The sequence below is a fragment of the Pangasianodon hypophthalmus genome, chromosome 22, assembly GCF_027358585.1.
Source record: "Pangasianodon hypophthalmus isolate fPanHyp1 chromosome 22, fPanHyp1.pri, whole genome shotgun sequence".
Lineage (NCBI taxonomy): Eukaryota > Metazoa > Chordata > Actinopteri > Siluriformes > Pangasiidae > Pangasianodon > Pangasianodon hypophthalmus.
Genome location: NC_069731.1, coordinates 11,653,373 through 11,676,395, shown reverse-complemented (window position 1 = coordinate 11,676,395; position 23,023 = coordinate 11,653,373). Strand labels below are relative to the sequence as shown.

The following is a 23,023-nucleotide window of genomic DNA, read 5'->3' as shown; positions in this document are numbered from 1 at the left end:
GTTTCTCTGTTTTAGAAGTCTCAGCATATTTTAAAGGTCACGCCTATAAATAATTATTATAACATTATTGTCATCTAATCTAATAGCAGAAGATTTGCAATATATTCAATATAATTTTTCAAATGATCACAATATTGCGTGACAGTAATATATTGCTACATACTGGCTTCCAGCTGATGTGCCATCAGTGCTAAAGCCAAAGTGCATATGAAGTGAAATTGAAAGTTTGCAAGTCACACACTAAGCCAGCTAATAGCAGCAAGTTACAGGGAGTGTGAGGGTGCAACCTGCAGCCTTTCCACCCAAACATTATCAACTGACTGTTATACACGAGATCACTGCAGGGGCAACCAGACTAGGGCTTGTGACTCCATGTGGGGTCATCTGATTTACAAACTCACAATCTCCTCTTTTGTTTCATTCAGTTATTTTACAAATTCATTTTAGAAATATCAAAGACGGATTTTGGGTGCTAAGATTTTGAAATGTTACTGGGACACCAGAGACTTTATGGAACACTATACTTATGCTGCTACACTACCAAATAGTTTAGAGTTTATAGCCCATGTTCTGTGTGTTTATTGTCCTGTGTATTTATTGTTCTGTTCTGTGTATTTATTGTCCTGCACTCATCTCACTTGTTGCATATTTGCACTTTATGTAGTCTTGTGTACTGTTGTGTGGTGCACCATGGTCCTGGAGAAACAATGACAAAAACCCACTTAACTTGAGTCACATTCAGAAAAAACATTAAATTAATTTAAAAAATTTAATAGGGTAAATGTTCATTTTAATCTTTTCACTATAATGACATGCTGCAGTTGTGTAGGAATTCGGCAATAAAAATGAACCAATTTCCCAGTCCATCTACCTCCATTCTAAACAAACTAGTGTTGTGTCTCAAATCACATACTTATTATACACTATTTTTGACCATTATTGAGGACTAACACTAACAGGTTTTCTATTACCGCTCATGTCACCTTGAAACCTACTGAAAGCTCTGTTTTGTGTACCAGCCTTCTGGATTGTTTAGATTTAAATCTTCTGGATGTGCATAAGATACACAGCTGAATGTGTGATCAATGCCTCTTGTGTTGCTGCTGCTTCTGTATGCACACGTAAAGTCATGTGTGAAGTATAAACCCCCTCTGCTTCATGTTGAGCCGCATCACACCAGCCGGTTGTTCTTATACCAACACAACACTTCCACCTACACTGGCAAGCCAGTGCAAGGAATATTCCTTTGGTTTTAGTCACTTACATTACACGTACACATGTAACTGACATGATACAATTCTCATGTGTTCAGTAGTCCTACATTATAAAACTAGAATTAAAAAAATTTAGAGTGGTAAAGGCTTTGGGTCACAGAAAATTCATAATGACCATTTGGGGTCGTTTGGGAACCCGTGAATTACTGAGACTTGAGCTAGAATACATCCCCAGAAAGAAGTCATAACCAACAGAAGAAAATCTGTTTCTGGTGTCAGGTTAATTTCAAGCCCTTTATCTTTATACTACACCTAAAAATGAATCAGGAAGTCACTGACGTTACTGTTTGTGTGCTCTGTGTGTGCCCCAGGGATCTCTCAATTTCACCATATGCAGTACTGGCATTTCCAGTTACACAGGTACACTGGGAAAACGCCAATTCCAGTGTTATGGATGTGACATTTAAAATCACAGTGACCTGCAAAGTGCCTCAATGACTGTACAAGTTTAGCATCACTGAGACAGTGTGTATATCTGGTCATGAGACCATATATGTAAGGAACAAACCCACTGAGGCATGCTGTTATAGGAAAGTAATCCGCAATATGGCAGTCTACTACATTATGGTACCTATAAACAGCCACTCCCTCACCAGCATCTCTTTTTTTCTCTCTTGAAGTTAATAAGACAAAAAAACGCAGCTAGTCATGTAACTGAAAAACCAGAAAATACAAATTCCTCTGTCCTGAAGTCTTTCTCATTCCATAAATGTTAAATAAACGTATCCTTACAGAAAGCATTTTTTTTTTTATTTAAATAACAACACTGTTTATCCATTGACTATAAATCCCTGTAAATGAATTACAGCCTGCGCTACTGTCAGACATGGGCTGTTAGAGAAAATTAATCAACTCCTTCTGACCAATTATTATTGAGAATTCAAAAGCACTGTGGTATAAATGTGTATATATTACAGATAGGCAGCCATAGCAAGATGTTTGCAGAAAATATAACATTTGTGTGGAAATAACCCTTAGTGTTTAATGTCCATCGTTCTCTCTCTCTCTCTCTCTCTCTCTCTCTCTCTGTCTGTCTGTCTGTCTCTCTCTCCCTCTCTCTCCCTCTCTCGCTCTCACTTTATTTCTCCATCTACCCACAACACAGTTATCTGTCACAAAACTTGCTTATAGCACCAAAATGAAACACAGAAGAGTTGTAAACATGCAAGAGCCTTTTTGTAAGCAAACAACGGTGAAATGTCAACATCCTAGCTACCACAGAATTCAGGGCTGCTACAAACATGTGAGTACAGCCACATTCTATACAGACATCAGTAAATAAACAAACACACACACACAGCTGAAGGATGAACAATGATGATCAATGATCAACTCATCTGAAGGTGCATATTAATTGGCAATACCTAACAGCTGATTGGCCTATTACTCTTAACTAGGGATACATTTTAAGAATCCGATTATGTGCTCATTTACTTGTAGAAAATGCTCTGATAGCACGTGACGGTATGCGACGTAAGCGTAGTGGACGCTGCCGTACTACTGAACAGACAGCATGAAATGACAGCAATCTGAGTGTGTTTAATAACTGCAAACAAAACTAAGCACTACTCTCAACTGCAACCCTACTCGATCCAAAGAAACTAATGTAGCTAGCTAATGCACTTTACAATCAAATCGCTAACGTTATAAAAAATGAGCCTAGTAACCCAAATGCACAGTTTAAACATAAACAGATCTAAATAAAATATACCATGATGTCCCTGTTTGATGTCCCCAGAGTCCCAAAAAACATGTATTCCTGCCGAGTCTGAAAAAACTGTACTGATGCATCCGTACCCCTAACAATCAAACTATATAAAAAAATCTTTCAAATTAAACAACTTCAGTATATGATGATGGCAAAAAAAAGATATATACCATCATATAATTGTGTCTAATAGTTTAAACAGTGGTTAACAATGCACTGAGGCACAGACACAAGTGCAGCACTTTGTCCTGACCAGTAGGATTACTATCAAATGAAACCAGTACTAATAGGGCTATTTTAAGCAGTTGTGTGTCACACTAATATAAAATCAGTGTGATTGTGCACCTCCATTCTGATCCATTTGGATGAGCATGCATACTTGCACACACAGACACACACACTGTGTGTGTGTGTGAGTTTTTTGTGGTTGCCCGGGTGATGGAGATGACCATCTGTGAGGCGGCTGGGGCAGAGGGAGTGAGTCACAACTCCCAAACACCAACACACGCACACATGCACACACATACACATACACACACACACACACGCTCACACTCCTACACACTTCTGCTAAGAAATACATAAGTAGGAGATAAACATGCAAGCAAGAAGAAAAATTATGCAACAATCTGGGCTGTGCCCTACTAAGGATTTATACTGCCCTGTATATGACTGACCTCCACAAAGGATCACAGAACTTCTAATTTATAGAAGTTAAAATACAAGCTTTTATTATAACAGCACCTCATATAGCCTACTTACATTTTTAAGTGGTACGCTAACTTGTACTGTGGAGAGCAAAACACCATTTATACAATTTACTACGGCATCACTTTACTTTCTAGGAATAGCTTTTTGTTAAATGTCTCAACGTTGTCTCATGTTTCACTCTGTAGTACGAAGTGTGTTGCATGACTGATACACATCAGCAATAAATTCATTAAAGTAGAACAAGGTTTAAACTTATTCAAAAACTTACAAGCTACATATTTCTCTTAAACCTTCCATTTCTGAAATATCTACAGTCCTAACAATAATTCACTAATAATTCTTATAACATGTAGGAACTGTTTATTGTGAAATAGTCAAGCATTGCATACCTACCTGCTGGGCTACTGGTTTTTAATTCGTAGTTGCCCAGCAGAAAAGTAGGTTCAACACCCAGAAAAAGAAAATAAACCTACCCCCTTATTGCAAAATAAAAATCTTCATTTGGTATGTCCAATTAATGCACTCCGATGCACTCCACAGTGATATGATGCACCTCAATGTTCTAACTATACTGTAGAGTGCACTGGTTGCTCCGACTCTCACCACATGCTGCACTACTGGATGTGATACAACGCCTGGTAAAAATGATGGAATCACCACAGTTAGAGGATGTTCTCCCAGCTTTTTTACTTCATAGCAAATAAACAAATCACAGATATGACACAAAACAACTTTTGATTAAAAGCTGAACATTCTGGCTTCATGAAAGATACCTCATACAAATTAAATTATTTTAATTAACGGCATATTTTTTTCCAGTAGAGGAAAAAATTATGGATCACCCAATGTTGAGGAAAACATTATGAAATCTTCAAAAAAAAAAAAAAAAAAAAAAAAAACATCAAAGTTAGTACTTTATTGCTCCTCCTTTGGCTTTTATAACGGCCTGAATTCTTTGAGGCAAGAACTTCACTAATGAAAAACAATATTCTCCATCAAGCTGGTTCCAAATTTCTCAAACAGCAGCTGACAGATGAGCTTTGCAGGATGGAGCCTTGTCATGGACCTTTTTTTTTTTTTTTTTTTTTTTAATTCCTTACTGTTTGCTGTACGTCACTGAGTTGATATGCCTTTCCTGAAGAAAAGCTTTAGCACTCATTGCTCTGTGGCAAGATGCATTATCATCCTGAAAAATGACTTCATCCTCACCACACTCATTTTCTATCGATGGTATGAGGAAAGCATTGACTGCTGAGGTAATGATTGCCATCTCCCCTGGTCCTTTACCTATAACCCCATATCATAAATGAGTGGGGAAATTTGATTGTTTCCTTCAGGCACTCATCTTTACATGTTTCATTAGAACGGCACCAGACAAAAATTCTAGCATCATCTCCTTGGCCAATGCAGATTCGTGATACATCACTGAATATCACTTTCATCCAATCATCCACACTCCATGATTGCTTTTCTTTAGCCCACTGTAACCTTGTTTTCTTCTGTTTAGGTGTTAGTGCTATTTATTTTTTCTATATGTAAATCTCATTTCATTGAGCCAATTTCTTACAATTCTTTCAGAAACACTGACTCCTGTTTCTGCACTTTTGTTTTTCTTTCTTTTTTTTTTTACTATGCATTTTCGATTTCAAGTCATATTGCTTTGAGTTTTCTATCCTGACACGTTGACATCTTCCTTGGTCTACCCGTATGTTTTCCTTTTATAACCTTCCCATTTTGTTTACACTTGCATCACATTTTAGACACAGCTGACTGGGACAACCAATATCTTTTGCCACACTCCGTGTTGGATTTCCTTTCCATTGTTTCAGTTGACAACTCTTTTGTTGGGGTCATGTTTCCTTTCAATTAGCCAGTCCATTTAACAGCTTGTTAAGGTCTGTAAGCACTCTCTTTTAACAGCAGACTAATTTGCATTTTTAGATTTGTGCCGGTATTTGTTTTAGAAATCCAAATTACAAAGTGATTCCATATTTTTTCCTCAACATTGAGTGATTCCATAGTTTTTTTTTCTACTTTATCTGGAAAAAATATGGCGTTAATTAAAATAATTTAATTTGTTTGAGATATGTTTCACAAAGTCAGAATGTTCAGTGATTCAACAAAAAGTTTTTGTGTCATATCTGTTATTTGTTTATTTGCTACAAAGTAAAAAAGCTGGTTGAACATCCTGTAAGTGTGGTGATTCCAACATTTTTGCCAGGGGTTGTAAGGGAAAATTTTATTGTTTACACTTCAGATGTACTTTCGACAGTCATCAGTTACTCTGATTTAAACAACATTATACTGAATTTGATTACACCCATGGAAGAACTGTCACAATGCCTGATCAAACCAGATGCAACTTTCTTCCAACCAATCAACATTCACCCAATGCACATCACCGCAGATATGCACAACAGAAAGTTAGCTAACGAGAGGACTGCCCGCTAGCACATCTCTGCATCTCTCCATGCCATGTTTCCCATGATCCCCTCTCTGCTTCACAAATACAAGGTAACCCAGAAGTATAAACCAGGTACAACTCTCCTGCTTACTGCACACAGTCACCTCACAGTTGAACATGGAGATGAAATAAGACACTATCCAGACACAAATATCTTTTTCACAGGATGTAAGGACAGAATACCACGTCATAGCCAAAACACTGGCTAACAAAGTGCTGACTTTATTTTGAGAGGGCAAACACAATGATTGTATATTTATTTGTTTCCCTGAGTCTGTATTAATGCATTTAACTAGGTAACTAGCTCACCACAAGTTATAACATCAAGTTAGCTACCATTTTCAGCCTAGTCAATTAGGTTTCTGGGCAACCAATACATACTTTCCATCCACGTTTCTAGGGAACTATTGTGCAGCAGGCTTGTTTCATATTAATTTTTCCTTGTGTGCGACTTGCCATTTCAAACAATTAAAAATAAAAGATTTAATCGTCCAGAACTGACAGCATAAATAAGACAGGAAAATAAGTGTTTCTATCATTTCAGGTTTAAGGAGAGTACAAGAGGCTGTAACACACAATTCTCGACCTCCAACCAGGAAAAAACAAAGAAATGTCCCCCTCAACTCCAAATTCTTTCTCAGGAACTTGTTATGGTCTCCTCAAAACAGAGTTCCTCTGAATTCAAGGAGTGACACCAAATCAACATGGCTGCTCAAAGCATCAGCAGTACACAAAGTAGCACGTCTTACCTTTAAATGAGTTACAGTGGATATAAAAAGTCTACACACCCCTGTTAATGAAACCAAAATAAATCATGTCAGAACCTTTCTACCTTTATTGTGAATTTGCAACCTATAAATTAAAGTGAAAAACAATAAGAATCATTTTAGGAAAAAAAAAATTAATACTTAGTCGAAGGAAATTTAGATTTTATCACGGCAGTTTGTGACATAGCAATATTTTGCCATTCTTTGCCAAAAAGGTTCTGACATGGTTTAACTTAGTTTCTTTCTCTTTTTTTTTACATCACAAAAACCTGCCATTTTAACAGGGGTGTGTAAACCTTTTTTTATCCACTGTATAATGCATATGCAAGTATTTGCTTTAGATCAATCAACATACAGACATTCTCGCTTGTTAAATCTATAATACTGACTATACTGTTCACTGTATTGAGTAGGCAAATATCCATCACTCAGCTAACCAGGGGAGTTAGCTGGCTAGCTTGTTGCTAACAAAAGATGAACATGGAGGAATCAAAATGCAGCATAATATTCACCCCAGATGAGATGCCAATCCATTGCAGACTACAGTTAAATGAGGTTAACTATACACTTGTCTAGTTTTCAGAATTTACACTAATAGATTTTATTTCATATTAATGGACTTAAACAATCTCCATTAACCTTTGCAGAAATCAAACGAGCCCACGAGGCCCGAGAGCCCAAGCCTACCATGGAGATGATATTGTTTGCCACTCACAAGCTCCCTGTGATGAGCTCTGTCTTTAAGTCACACTACAGAACTGCATCATCATTCAACTGAAGAGAATCATATCTACACGTAGGATCCAATAGAAGAGCTGTAGAGCAAAAAAAACAGCCTGAAGAGGACTGTTCTCAAAAAAGACAGGCAACAAAGTAGTATAAATGGGACAGAGACATCACGGTCACTGTCCTGTAGTCTCTGTTCCCGGGTTTGCTTTGGCTATAGTGGTTAACGAGTTTGTCTTATAGTTTGAAGTATTTAGGACCTTTGAGAACAACTACTTACATGACTTCTCTCCTTTGTTGGAGACGCCAAAGCTTGTAGTAAATTACAGAACAGACTAAGAACAAACACGTTATGACATTCTGTCAGTATGACGGTATGCTTTCTGAGAGCATTACAGGCATCATCAGTACTCTCATAACACTGACTGGCTCAATTTTTGCTCACAAGTAGATAACTGGATGTTAAAATCGAATTTTGTACTAAATGCTTGATTTTCCCTCCTGTTACATGTGGCACTATCATTGTGCTAGCACTTCTTTGCTACTTATCAAATCCAAATATTGTGATACATATTATGGATTTTATAGATGAATGAAAATGTCTTCATTTCCCGAAATATTATATTTTTGCCATATCTTTCACTCGTACCATAGAAGCTGTAACAGTTGTGCAACAAAAGAATACCAGGCCACTTCACATCCAGAGGGCTCTCAGGGACCTGAGGGTGTTAAGAAACTACATACACACATACACAAAGAGAAAGAGAGAGAGAAAACTTGGTTTCTCTCTGGCAGACAGCACTGACAGGGCTGCCGGACACACCAATAGACAGCTGGAAATGCTGGATCTCTGCCACACCATCCTTCATCACGGCATAACCACTGCCATCCCCACTGTCAGTGTGTCAGCTTTTTGCAAAAACACTTTAAATCTGTCATTACACTTCCACAAAATCCCAAACTATTTTAGGCCACCAGCTCTGCTTTGGAGAAAACAATCAATAGCTATGTTTCTCTGCCTTTTCTTCTATAAAGAGAATGTTTTGCTTAAAGAGCCCCAAAACTCATGTAAAAATAACATCATTATGCTTTCAAAAATAAAACACCTGTTGATATGGAAACTAAATATGGTACTTAGCCAGAAAACAAGTCAGTTTCTTCTAGTTCATAATAAACCTAGATAATGTCCTGCTTTTTTGGTGTGACAACCATAATTACACTGTGTAGACACTCCCTTTTTTATACTTAGATAGATTATGGGCTTTTCACCAATACAAAATTTCTTGTGTAAACACTCCTATGAACAATTTACGAATAAATCAGTTCGTATAAAGCTTGATAATATTATTTAACAGACATATGTCTGGAAATCTTATTCCATCCAAATAGTACTCTATCAAAGCAAAATATAAATTAATCTTAGAGTCAAGTGATGTATAAGGGTCTTTATGCATTTGCAGAAACCTTCATGTTTATTCAAGTCATGCTTGTACATGTTTTTCAATCCTCCATTTTTCATTGTCTGTATTTTAAATGGACAGGCAGACAGACAGACTGATACACATACACCACCTTAAGCACTCATAAGCCCACATACACACCAATCACTTCATGCATACAGGTGAGGATTACATAAATAATACAAAGACTTTGAAATTATGTAGAAATTTGAAATTTGGTAGAAAAATGCTACTGCAAGCTAGTCATGAAAAAAAAATTTAAAGGTGTGCTGCACACTTCTCCACTGCACAGATTAATCTGACAGCCGCAAGAGACAAATAATGCACATTCACTGAGAATGCTGCATCCCAAACAACAATCTGAATGCTAAATAGGATGCTTAAGTAATACAATAAACACAATAAATAAAGCAATACATTTATTTATAAACTATGTGTCACATTCAATGGAAACCCTGCCTTTAGCACTTCAGTGACCTCTTTTTACCAAAATAACAGAAATGAGTCTACTCCTACTATCCTTGACGACAAGCCTCCAGACTGACTTTTGTAAGAACCATCTCAGAACTTCCCTGAATTGTATTCAATTCAATTCAATTCATTTTTATTTGTATAGCGCTTTTTACAAAGGTCATTGTCTCAAAGCAGCTTTACACAAACAAAAGTAAAGTGAAGTGTGTGTGTGTGCCGTCTCTGATGAGCAAGCAGGGCGACGGTGGCAAGGAAAAACTCCCTGAGATGGTGATAGGAAGAAACCTTGAGAGGAACCAGGCTCAACAGAGAACCCATCCTCATATGGGTTTACACTGTAGTGTGCGTGTGTGTGAGCACAATGTGAATTGTATGTCAGCCATCCCAGACTGAAAACTGACCATCCCCTTTCTTTTGTTTACAGTACTGTTAGATTTATTTCTCATACTGCTACAGTGCCAGCAATCAGCATCAACAATCAGCTACATATAATACAATAAATTAGAACGAAATTAGTCAATTCAATACCATATACAGTCTCCTCCAAAATTTTTGAAATGGCAAGGCCAATTCTTTTGTTTTTGCTGTACACTGTTAGACATCTGGGATTGAGATCAAAATATTAATTTGAGATAATAGATCAGAACTTCAGCTTTCATTTCCTGATATTTACATCTAGATGTATTAATCTACTTAGAACTTAGAACACCTTTTGTTTGAACCCACCCATTTTTCAAGTGATCAAAAATATTGGAACATGTGACTGACAGGTGTTTCTTGTTGCTCACATGTGTCCTGTTAGATTGATTGCTCAAACAATTAATATCTCTGAATGTCTACTCTACTCTTGGTTTGAGCCCCGGGTTTCGCCTGTGAAGACTGCATTTGTTGTTAAAGGATAAACTCAAAGCGTTTAAGAGAGCTGTCTATTGGAGAAAAGCAAGTCATTCTGAAGCTTAGAAAAGCAGGAAAATCTCTCAGATCATATGACCGTGTGACACAAACATCCAGGGTTGTAGAAAATACAACCCACTAGAAACCTACTGCTCCTGTGGTAATTTTATTGCTGTCAGGATGCGAGAATTTTATCACTGAGGAGACATGTAAGACATGTAGGAGACATGTAAATTATTACAGATGTCCCTGTGATAAACTAATCCAATCTGAATGAATCAGAGAAAGGAAGCTGAGACGATACAGAATCGCTCCAGATCCTCCAGGGTCCTCGGTCCTCTCTTCCTCAGCTCACTCCAAGGGTTTTCAACATGGTTTAGGTCAGAAGACTGAAATGGCCATGACAAGACCTTGATTCTGAGTCATTGAACTATTTTGGTGTGGATTTGAATGCATGTTCTGAATCATTGTCCTGTTGGAACACCCAGTTGTGGCTTCTTGGCAGAAGAAGCCAGACTGCAATTTATAAAATCTTCTGGTACTTCATGGAGACCATGATGCCACGTATACAAACAATGTTCTAAACAACCTCTCTGACCCTCCACCATAGTTAACAGAGGAGATCAGGTACTTTTCTGTATAGCCTTCCTTCTTTTTAAGCCAAAAGTGCTTGTTGTAACTCAGAGTTACTTCTGCTGGGGGAGAGACATTGCATCCTGTTGGGAAACTCTCAAATTTGCCGTGTTGGCTATTTTAAGCTTAAAGGTATCTTAAGATCTTACCACCTATTGTTACAACCACTGCATTCAAAACAAAAACAGCCCCAGAAAGGAAGTCTAGACTGTTACGACTGGAATAGCATGTAGTTGAAATGACATGCTGAAAATCACAGGAACACACACTGCTGCTGGACTATGAAACTATTCGAGATCAAAAATAAGACACTCTGAAGTTAATGCCTTAATAAAAAAGAAAGGGTTTTTTTTGCTCTCAGTAATCTGTGCATGGTTTATTTGTTGATAGAAGCACATGACAATGACTTGCTGGACAAGAAACATCTTCAATCGCTATTGAGTCATAAACCTAAAAAAAAGAATTGTTAGGAAATACCATAAACATAACCCACAGTCACTGCTTTTTACACCACCGTAGACTACCACTTCTCTCTGTCTAGGATCAGGTGTGTAACTATAAGGACAGCTGTTTACAGAAACTGGTAGCCTAAAGTCAAGCAACCCATTCTACTTTCAATGTTTTTCTAAGAGCTCAGTGACTTTAAACGTGGTTGTGTCACAGAATGCCACCTTTGCCACAAGTCAGTTCTGCCCTGGTCAACTGTAAGCACTATTATTGTGAAGTGAAGCATCTAGGAGCAACAACGGCTCAACTACAAAGCGGCAGACCGCTCAAACGCACGGGGGGCCACCAAGTGCTGAAGTGTGTCACATGATAAAATTGTCTATTCTCTGTTGCATCACTCACTACAGAGTTCTGATTGGGGCGTTTCACAAACAATAGTCTCTAGTGTTTACACAGAATGATGCGAAAAACAAAAATTATCCTGTGAGCTGAGGGTCTGCAGGATGAAATACCTTGTTGATGAGAGAGATCAGAGGAGAATAACCAGACTGGTCTGAGTTAACAGTAAATCTATGGTAACTCAAATAATCACTCTTTACAACTACTGTGAGAAGATAAGCATCTCAGCCTGCACAACACATCAAACCTTGAGGTGGATGGGTTACAACAGCAGAAGCCCACATTGGGTTCCACTCCTGTCAGCCAAGAACAAGAATCTGAGGCTGTCATGGGCACAGGCTCACCCAAACTGGATAGTTGAAGGTTAGGAAAAAAAATCACCTGGTCTTTTTCCACTCTTCAACTATCCAGTTTGGGTCAGCCTGTGAAATCTGAGGCTATCATGGGAACAGGTTGACCCAAACTGGATAGTTGAAGAGTTCTTGGCAGGTGTGGGACCCAATGTGGTCTTCTGCTATTGTAGCCCATCCACCTCAAGCTTCAGTGTTTGTACATGCTGGGATGCTTTTCTGCTCAACATGGTTGTAAAGAGTGCTTATATGAGTTACTATATCCTTCCTGGCAGCTCGAACCAATCTGGTCATTTTCCTCTGACCTTTCTTATCAACCAGGCATTTCCACCAACAGAACTGGTGCTCACTCAGTATTTTTTGTTTTCGCACCATTCTGTGTAAAGTCTAGTGACTGTTGTGTGTGAAAATCCCAGGAGATCAGCAGTTTCTGAAATACTCAAACCAGCCCTTCTGGTAACCACCAACCATGCCATCAAGTCACAAACATTACACTTTTTCCCCATTCTAATGTTTGATGTGAACATTAACTGAAGCGCTAGACCTGTATCTGCATGACTTTATGCACTGTGCTGCTGCCACATGATTGGCTGATTGGATAACTGCATAAATGAGCAGGTGTACATGTGTTCCTGTTAAAGTGGATATACTGCATATATATATATATATATATTCTTTAAACCACAAAGTAATTTGACATTCTGTGGTCTCATGTTCTTAAGAACAGGTGGGAAACAGGCATGTAGATAATCAGTTATATGATATACTGCAATATTCAACATGAACTCACCGACTTGCAGACAGGCAAGAATAAATATGTAATTTATTTCTACAATGTTGTAAATTGTGATAATAGGTTTAGAAATTACTGCTATATAAAATATATCAGCATACATCTATTAAAACATGACTAAATAACTTTGCCAGCTTTTCTTAAAGCAACCATGGTAATGGCTTTTCTCGAAATGGACAGGAAACAAATGGCCTATGAAAGCACTGCACCTTCTTGTATTAATCACGGACCAAAAAAATCAACCAAACCATCTCTGAGAACAGGGAACAAATTTAGTCAGCACAAGTACACTAGCTGACTTGGGGTACTTTAAGTCCACTAATTTCCCTGAAGACTATTCTAACCTCAAGTTACAGCAGCATTAAATATTGACCCTGTACCCCTGCATAATTTACCATCAATACAGAAGGGGAAATGACTCAGCTTTTACAAATGACAGACAGCCATGTAACTGTCATTTACATGAGATTCAGTGTGTGTGTGTGTGTGTGTGTGTGTGTGTGTGTGTGTGTGTGTGTCCACACGGATAGGAATATCAGAATATCTGACAGTCTTGATCTAGCAGGGACAAAGCTCAGAATATATAAATGCTATTTTCTCTCTTTTCACTCTGAGGTTAACCAGACTTAGACAACAGGGGTTTAAAAAGAACACGCTTCTCCAAACATGCAGTTTTAATAAGCCAGTATGCTGGCATACTAGCTCTTACGTACAGCGGCAAACAGGAGCTGGAAGCTGGAAATCTTTAAAATCTGGTGTTTGGGAGCACTTTGGTTAAGACGCTGACAGCCAGTGAGTGGTGGACTGAAACATTACAGTGTGCCAAATCTGCCAGATATGTACAATACACTGGTGCTAATACTGCAAACAAACAGCATGCGCACACATGCACACAGACACCAAACTCTCTGCTGCATTCAGGCTGACTTTCCTCACTGATTCCATACAGACTAAAGATACTGTCATTAAGTTTCAGTTATTGTAATTTTATAATGTTGAATGTTCTAATCAAGTGAAACTTAAGGCACTTCTACAGACAAACCGTATGCATCGAATGGAGACGCCACCATATTGTATCATAGCAAATTTGAATTTTACACCGCTAGTACAGAAGTATCAAATCTAAATCATTATATTACAGTATCTTGAGGGTAAACAGGAGCACAGGTATGACATTCATGCCATGATGATGTCATTTGGATGTCACTTTACCAATCTGTCCGTGCCTTCACAGTGTAAGTCTAGACGTATTATCAGCGGAGAACATATATGCTGGAGTCTTGCTATAAGACAAGGCACTCAAATTACAGCTGTGCCACACATCTGGCAAGTGTATATAACCTCATGCCATGCACACCCTCAGTGGCACTTTGTAAAACTCTCCAATTACAGTTATGGGAGGCAGCCAGACCGAGAGGAGATTCATGGCCAACCTTTCATCATTAAAGGAAAAAAGGACAAATGCAGCCTCATCCCTTGTTATGGGCAGACAAGGTAGACAATCTGAGACTGGGAGGAGCCTGATGTATGGCAAGTCACATAATGAGGACGTAAGTTAACAGAGGTGACTGTCTGATTTGATAAGTGATTATAGATGGCACCACCCAAATATCCAGTATTGGTACCAGGCCAATATCAGCAGAAAATTAAGACTGAACATCCAAGCAAAAAAAACAGCAAATCCTGTCCAAGCCTGTAACAAGCTAACATGGCATTATAACATGTTATTTGTTTTCATGTTGGTTTTCAAGTGATACAGGGATGTTCTATGTACGTTAGGCTTGTCGAATCGTGTGGAAAAGACCATTTTCATATCATGCCCCTAGGGGGTCTACACTTGTCTAAAAGATGTATGTAGTACACATGGCTTTTCAGTGTCTGAGGTCACCCTGATAAAAGTATTAAAGCTGGCATGCACTAACAGTGTATTGACTCTGTCTTGCTAAAAGCCCTCAGATGAATGAGAACCACATCTTCTCCTTCTCTCTATTCTTTTCTCACCTTTTTTTCAATTTATTATATACCATATCTATCAAAACCACTGTTAGTCCTGTTTTAAATCTGACCTGTCTTGGTTATCTTATCTTGGCCTTAGTTAGTCTTTAGCAGATCAGGGTTGGTGATCTGAAGCCTATGACATAAATAAGGGAGGTTAAAGTATTTGCACCGGAAAATTTAAAGAAGCACCATACCCCTCGCTCATCCAAACACATAGTGCCTGATCATGTGACTGATCAGAACAGTGCAATCACAAATGTAATGTCTTCGCATTCAGTTATTTAATAAAGTATTCCACTAAATACAGCCTAACATTATATAAACATGTTCTCCATAGGAGGAAGTTTGCCCACTGCTGTTTAAACCTGTTTGTAACAACCAATCACAGGCTTGGTCATGTAGCATGTTTGTCCACTTAGATCGCCTAGCTGCCATGTGCATGACACAGCAAGCAAACCTCACACAATGAAGTATGCTGATGGTTTAACTCTTATTGGCAATTTTTTTTTTAAAAAACAGTGTTCAACTAATAAATGATGACTAAAGTTGGGTTTACAGGAGACATGACTGACATAACTTGAAAAATTAATTTCTGCATCTATGCAATGTCTGAGTTTAACACAAGTGGAGAGTCAGATATGCCGTGGGACTATGGCACGCAGCACAGAGCAAGCAGTACAAAATTTTGCTTTGTGTAGGCTCTTGGGTCAAAAATCAACACAAAATACAGCATCATATTCACATAACAACGCAAAAGCAGTAAAGGTCTCCAGGTTCACTGTCTTGCTGTGCTTCTGCAATGTGCTGATTGTCGTACCTGTAGCACAGCTTGTGTTACTTCTGTTAATGGTTCATGCAGTGATGTTGAAACACAAAACAGGAACTTGTACAGGAACTGGGTACAGGAACTCTCATCCAGAGTAGTTACAGAACTCATTATTTCCTCACAAGGTCCTGGAATTCTTTAGTTCCTCAACGGTTTCAGGAACCTCGGTGGAACGGGGCATATAATCACATGGATGGAAAAGTAATCGTGTAACAGAAAATAGACATATACACATATCATATACCTGTGTGTCTTTTTACAAGGATCTCATGACAGTGATTTTTTTTATTTTTTTACTTTTTCAAGCTATGAGTGTACAGCAGATGTACAAGACATTATATAACAGTCTCACATAGACTCATATAATTCTAACAGGACACTTGAACATTTTGGCTGTAAAGTAATATTAGTACTATGGACAAACAAATATGTCAAAGTAACTCTTTCAAAATGTATTTAATAACAGGCCAAAATCCAGCCCTTGGTAGTCCAAGTGATGATGGTATCTTAAATTAATTTTCATTTACTCTGGACCACAGAAGCCACATCAGCCATGTGAACATATTCCACACTTATTTTTACACAAGTGTGATGAATATTGTGTGATGTCTTGGTGTATTTTGTACCTATCTGTAGTGGCACGGTGCTTACAGTAAGTGACAAAATAAGATTGCAGTTCATGTGCACTTACTAACTGCTACTTCCCCATTTCAGCTAATTTAAAAGAGAACGGCATTGCAACATGCAGAAGCAGCACACATATTACATCTGGTTTAATAAAATGGATTAAAGTGAATTTTTACCAAGCAGTAAGTAGCATAATTAACAACTTTGACAATGAAGCTCAGCAAGATCAAATCAACTTTATCATATTTTTCCATTTATCTGTGGAAAAATGTCTAACTTTTTCACAGTACTAGGTTATAATAATGATTTGCAAACATAGTGCAGCTGCTCTGCTACTAGCCATTCCTTTCAGCACTTAAAAAAAAAAGTTTTACCACACAATCTACTACACTAAAATAATGCATATGAAATGGTATATGAGATGCAGTTTTGCTCAGGCACATGTAAGGAGGCTGAACAAGCAGGAAAGAAGTCTCTGTGACTTAGGAAAAGCTGAGTAAACAGATGGCTAATCTCTGATATCGTCATACACCTGATATTACCTCTATCAAATATAGTCTGACTTAACTCAAACTTTCCAGAAGAAAACAGCATTAAAAAAGGAAATTCAGAAATCTCTCAACTGAAAAGCCAATATTATTCTTTCTTTTGCAGTCGATGGTAAGTTCACCACAGAAGCTACAGCTAAAATAAGAACTGAATTATGTAGATATGTTGACAGGAGAGGCAGCTACTCTCCCCCAGGTAATCATCAGTCACCTCAACAGAAGAATGTTGTTCCTCATCGTCAATATATCAGTGCATTTACATTAAATGTCTATAACAATTAGTTTACACTGAATTACAGAATGCAATATGCAAATGATTTTCACTTGAGTTCAGAGTCTTTATATTTACTGCGGCAGAGTCCAAAACTGATTGTTCCCTGTATGTGTTCATGAAATCAATTCTGAACTCTATTAAATATGCCATCAAGCTTCAACTATGCAAGCAGATCCACTGCACAAACATTGGGTTTAACAGGCATGGAGTAAAAAAGCAAAATAAAGAACTCCTTTTTCTCTGACCCCACTGCATCACAGGGAAGTGAGCAGCATCCAGTAAAATCTGAAAATACATTACTTTGCGTTAAAACAATGACTTCTCTTTTCACGTATAAGGAATAACACTAAAAAAGTGATTAGCCCATGTCATCTGCCATGGCATCCAAATCGTCCCACATAAACAAAACTGATCACCAAATTCCTTCACACATGCAAATTACCAACCACCGAAGTGATGCAAGAACACCTACGCTGTTAACTCCAACAGTGCCTAGCTGGAAATAAAACACTGAGTGAATTTATATAACATTTGTGATGTTTAGGTGATTTTGAAAACTCATGGCAGCATGAAAGGTTCAAAGTAATATCATGTTTCATTACTGTAAAATTTTAGGCACATTATAAGAGTTGTGTGTCATTAACTCGTTAACAAGATACTTCAAAGAACCAGCAGGGATACTGTCAAAATCCCCATGGGATAGCAGAGCACAAATTCCGAGTATGGGTTACCATACTTGGCCACAAGTCACTTCACTTCACTTCATTTCATATAACTTCAAAATCAAAGGTCAGTGGACATACCACTCAACAGAGCAGCTCTTTCCTGCCATTGAATCCCCCTGCATTTTTTAAATAAAAAACTTCACTGCTTTTTTATTTTAAAAAATGCAAACTGATACAAAGGCAGGAAAGAGCTGCTCTGTTGAATGGTTACGTTGAGATATTTCATGAACCATCATTAGCTAGCCAACTTAAATAGCCACATGCCTGCTGTGAGTTAATGTTCCTGTTATTCATTCTGGATGTTTGATGTGGAGGAGGGCCTGAGCCCAATGTTGACAACTTTGTGACAGTTTAGACCTCTTTAGCAACTTTGTTTTTTTTAAAAAGTGATAAATCTAATGACATTCTGAGCAGACATTAGTGACTGTCCTGCCCTTGATATGGCTCTCCAGCTTACAACACAGTGCTGATTATACAAGCTGAAACAGCAGGTTCGGTCAACTCACCACCAATGTGCAAAGCCTGACTGAGCTTGCACAAGCCTGTGTTCCCAACAACCAATCACTGATCACCACTGTTCTCAACAACCAATCACTGATCACCACTGTTCCCAACAACCAATCACTGATCACCACTGTTCTCAACAACCAATCACTGATTACCACTGTTCCCAACGACCAATCACTGACCACCACTGTTCCCAACGATTATTAACTGATCACCACTGTTCCCAATGACCAATCACTGATCACCACTGTTCCCAATGACCAATCACTGATCACCACTGTTCCCAACGACCAATCACTGATCACCACTGTTCCCAACGACCAATCACTGATCATTACTGTTCCCAACGACCAATCACTGATCATTACTGTTCCCAACGACCAATCACTGATCATTACTGTTCCCAATGACCAATCACTGATCATTACTGTTCCCAATGACCAATCACTGATCATTACTGTTCCCAATGACCAATCACTGATCATTACTGTTCTTCCAACCTGTGCACACTTCTTCTTCTTGGTTATATTACAAGTAATAAAAGCAAGTTAGTCCATCTGTAACTGTTTCCTTTGTGTCTATTTCCCTACTACTTACTACCACTGCCTCATTTTGTCTGCATTCTTGATAGAAATTACAGTATTTTGTAAACACATAGGGCAGCATTGTGGTGCAGTGGGTAGCTTTGCCACCTCACAGCACCAAGATCCACGGTTCAATCCTGAGCTCTGGTTACTTTCTGTTTTCCCCGTGGCACTGTGGGTTTCCTCCGGTTTCCGTATTCCTACCACTTCCCAAATACAAGCCAGTAGGAGGACTAGATACACTAAATTGCCTCTAATTGTGAATGAGTATATAAATGTGTCTGCATGGTGCCCTACAATTAACTCACATCCCATACAGGGTGTATTCCCCCTCACACCTACTGTTCCCAGGACAGACTCCTGATCCACCACAAGCCTAATCAGAATAAAGTGCTTAATGTAGATGAATAATTGAATGTAAATATGTTTTTTTTATTAGTTTATGGTGCCATGACCAAAGGCAAGCTATTTGTATAAGAAATAAGTTATAATCTATTATTTTCTATTCTGAGAAAATCTTCCTTCTTCATGTAACACCTTTTGATATGCAAATCATCACGACAACAAAATGAATACGCAAATTAGTCTAGATCTTCTGGGAACTTCTAGGGACTTTCTGAGCATGCAGTAGCTACTTTCTCCGGTAACAGAGCTGGCAACACTTCCAGAGCCTATGACAGACTTGACTTATTTATTTATAATGACAGCTTTATTTATAACAGACTTTTGATTGCACTACTAAGGGCTTTGGAGGGGGCCAGATAACGTGGTGCATGATTGATGTTAATAATGAGGAAAAGTGAATATGCTGAATGTTTTTAAAGGACAAATAACTGCATTTGATACTCCACAGTACCAAGCTGAAACAATATTATAAGGAATCCAGACAGAATGGTAACACGTTGCTATGCTCCATCTGTAAAGCACTGAATAGCTTGTACATGCCAGCTGGTGAAAAACTGAACAATATCGCCCACTCTGCATCTGTTTCGTCCTCCTCGCCATCACTGCGGTTTGATAATACACTCTGACACATGCAGGCCGTGTTTTTGCACCTCTTACCTCCTCTAAAACACTGACGGTGTTCCTGCAGCTCTGGAGGCGGGTCGTGAAGCTGGACGTCGTGGGGGAGTTGTAGTCCTCCGTCGTCTCCGAGAGAAACTCGGACACCGATATTTGATCCGGCATCCTACAGCGAGGTGTAGTCCAAACAAAAGGTGGAAATGTTTCTTCAGAAAACGGAAAGCATTCACAGAAAACAAACTTCCGAGGCGCTGTGTGTAGCGGCGCGCACGAGATGCCAGCCGCACGCGCAGCAAACCAACGTTAGCGAGCTGAGTGGGAACAAACAAACAAAAGCTTTTGCCTGCAAAAAACAAACCTCAGGATTTTGAATACTGTCCCGTATCCTGTGTGTGTGAACGTTTTAGCTTTTATAAGCCCCGGACTCGCCTGTCTCAACGGTTTGGTCCCAATTCCATCACACGCCGTGAAATGAACTGGCGGCGGATACCCACATTCCCGGTGGTGATGTTCAAGTGCCAAACAGGCGCCGCTAATGCTAGCTGCTAACAAAACGGCATTTCACAGTACACACTATCTCCGTTCGAGGTCCACGACTATTCAACGACTAGACTGGAATTTCAAAGCTAAATGCACAACTCTCGCTCTCTCTCGCTCTCTCCTGCCTCTGCTTCATCCGCCCACAGTGACGGACGCAGCACTGCGCATGTCCGGAGTCACGCGCTGCTCTTGTGAATGTGTGAATGGGGGGGGAGGCTGTAGGAAATTAATTTTACATAATGAGAACATGTTGTTAGTCTATATATATATATATATATATATATATATATATATATATATATATATATATATATATATATATATATATATATAAATAGCTGGATATAGATATTATATATAGATATTCTCTAACAGCAGCTCTGACAGTAGTTCTGCTGCAAGGTGAATAACAGGATAATATTAATGCGCTTGTAACAACTTACTTAGGGACTCCACATAGGCTAAACAAGTTTAAAAAAACGTGAAGCTTTTGTTTATTTAGCATTTTTAGAAGGTGTCTCCAGTATCAGTGCTTTGAAACAGTGAGGTAAAGCTGTTCAAGTAAGGTTTCCACTAGGGGAGAGTCTTCAGCAGGGAGGCCTTTGTTGTTATAACATTGTTGATTATTTTTCCGTAACAGCATGCCCCAAAGTGTTTTATTGCTTAGGCTACTTATTCCATTAACATTATGTACAGTGACTTGCACTGGGATTATATGCCATGAATCTACACAAAATAGTGCATAATACTGAAGCCTTGAACCATTTCACTTCCATGTTGTAACAATACAAAATGTACAAAAATTCAAATAGGGTTAATATGTATGTAAGGCACTGTACCTATTACAATAAAATTTAGAATCCCTAATAGTTTCTAGGTGAAAAAAAGGAACATTTCGGCCTACATGGCAAGTAGAGCAATTTTTTTAAATATTTTAACATAGACTATTTGAGCATTTTTGATACTTGAAGAAAATGATAAAATGACAATGAAGAAATGTCTATAAAACCTTATACATGTCTTAAATTTCTTAGGGTTTTTTTTGCTTTGTTTTTTCTTTTTTTTTTTTTCTTAAGGATATGCGAACTTTAGTGTCTTACTCTTTATATTTTCCAAATCATACTAATAATTCTAATACTATATTTTAATTTTAAAAAAAAACCTAAGTAATATATGCCATACAAATGTATATAGCTCATTGACATTTTAAATAAAATCCTAGCCGCAATTTTTCACTTACAAGACATTATCTGATATTTCTGTATGACACAAAATATAGGATATATATACACACATACATACATATATATATCAGTGTCAGTCAGTGTTTTTACAGTGTACATTACATAAAAAATCAACAGGTTGCTTGCAGAAGGTTATTGAGTTAACTACATCTGCATGCTAAAAGCTACATTACTTACCGGTTCCATAAAGGGTCCCTTGAGGAAAAACTTAAACGGGAGGTTGATGCTCTCATAACTTTGCAGTCAGTTTCTGGCCTTAATAAATAATAAACGAAATCACAGGGTTACATTTCTTGGAGGAAAGGTCCACTGTTTTTTGTTGTTTTGTTGTTTTCAATATCAACACTTAGGCATAGATAGTGTTTTGATCCCAGATGGCACTATTAAATGAAACTAGGTATAGAAAACCATCTGTTGACATTTGAATTAGTTTTTATTAAAAATCCACACCAATATATTCTTTAAGCTCCATCGTTGATGTAGACTTTTCGTCTTTAATTAGTCAGACCTGAACTAGACACACTTACCCCAAAAGCTCCTTGTTGGTGTTGCCTAATTAGTGAACATCAAGTAAAGTGACAAGGCAAGAGAAGTTTCTCCCTGTGCGCTTCATGGCAACTCTATGCTCACTGCCATCCTCAGTGAGCTCAGCGGAGTGGCTCTGTGTGTGTGTGTGTGTGTGTGCGAGTCTGTCCCCTCCATTCGAGAGGAAGGGAGAAGCTACGATGTGTGCAGAAAAATAGCCAATGACAATAGGCACAGGATCCAAAAGTTAAAGCAGCAGGAAATGAGGAAATGCTCTAGCACTGTGGAAGGAAATGGCAGAGCTGTGGAGGAGTTTCCTCACATGTTTGTGCCTCCTGAACAGCAAGCAATGTCTGGAGTTTCACAGGATACCTTAAACTCTCTCTCTCTCTCTCTCTATTGATCTATCTATCTTTCTGTCTGTCTGTCTGTTGTAGTTCACAGTACCTTCACAGAACAAAAACTAGACAACAAAGCTCAGTTACGGTTCTGTTGCCAAAGGGTT

The 23,023-nt window shown here is 38.3% G+C and overlaps 1 protein-coding gene across 4 annotated transcripts in view; it reads right to left on the bottom strand.

Annotated features, from left to right (window-relative positions):
- The window catches only part of asap1b (ArfGAP with SH3 domain, ankyrin repeat and PH domain 1b), a 94,845-nt gene extending 72,172 nt beyond the window's left edge, over positions 1 to 22,673 (bottom strand). For 2 of the 4 annotated variants that reach the window (XM_053228076.1, XM_053228078.1), the window contains exons 1-2: positions 22,171 to 22,248; positions 20,249 to 20,375 (exon numbers count right to left, since the gene is read on the bottom strand). In XM_053228076.1, coding sequence (XP_053084051.1) covers positions 20,249 to 20,375; positions 22,171 to 22,226 — 183 coding nt within the window. In that variant the 5' untranslated portion in view covers positions 22,227 to 22,248. Of the gene's footprint in view, positions 1 to 20,248; positions 20,376 to 20,567; positions 20,932 to 22,170; positions 22,249 to 22,520 lie in introns of those variants that run through there. The other 2 variants (XM_053228077.1, XM_053228079.1) reach the window with 2 other exon arrangements.
- Positions 22,674 to 23,023: the final 350 nt, after the last annotated feature.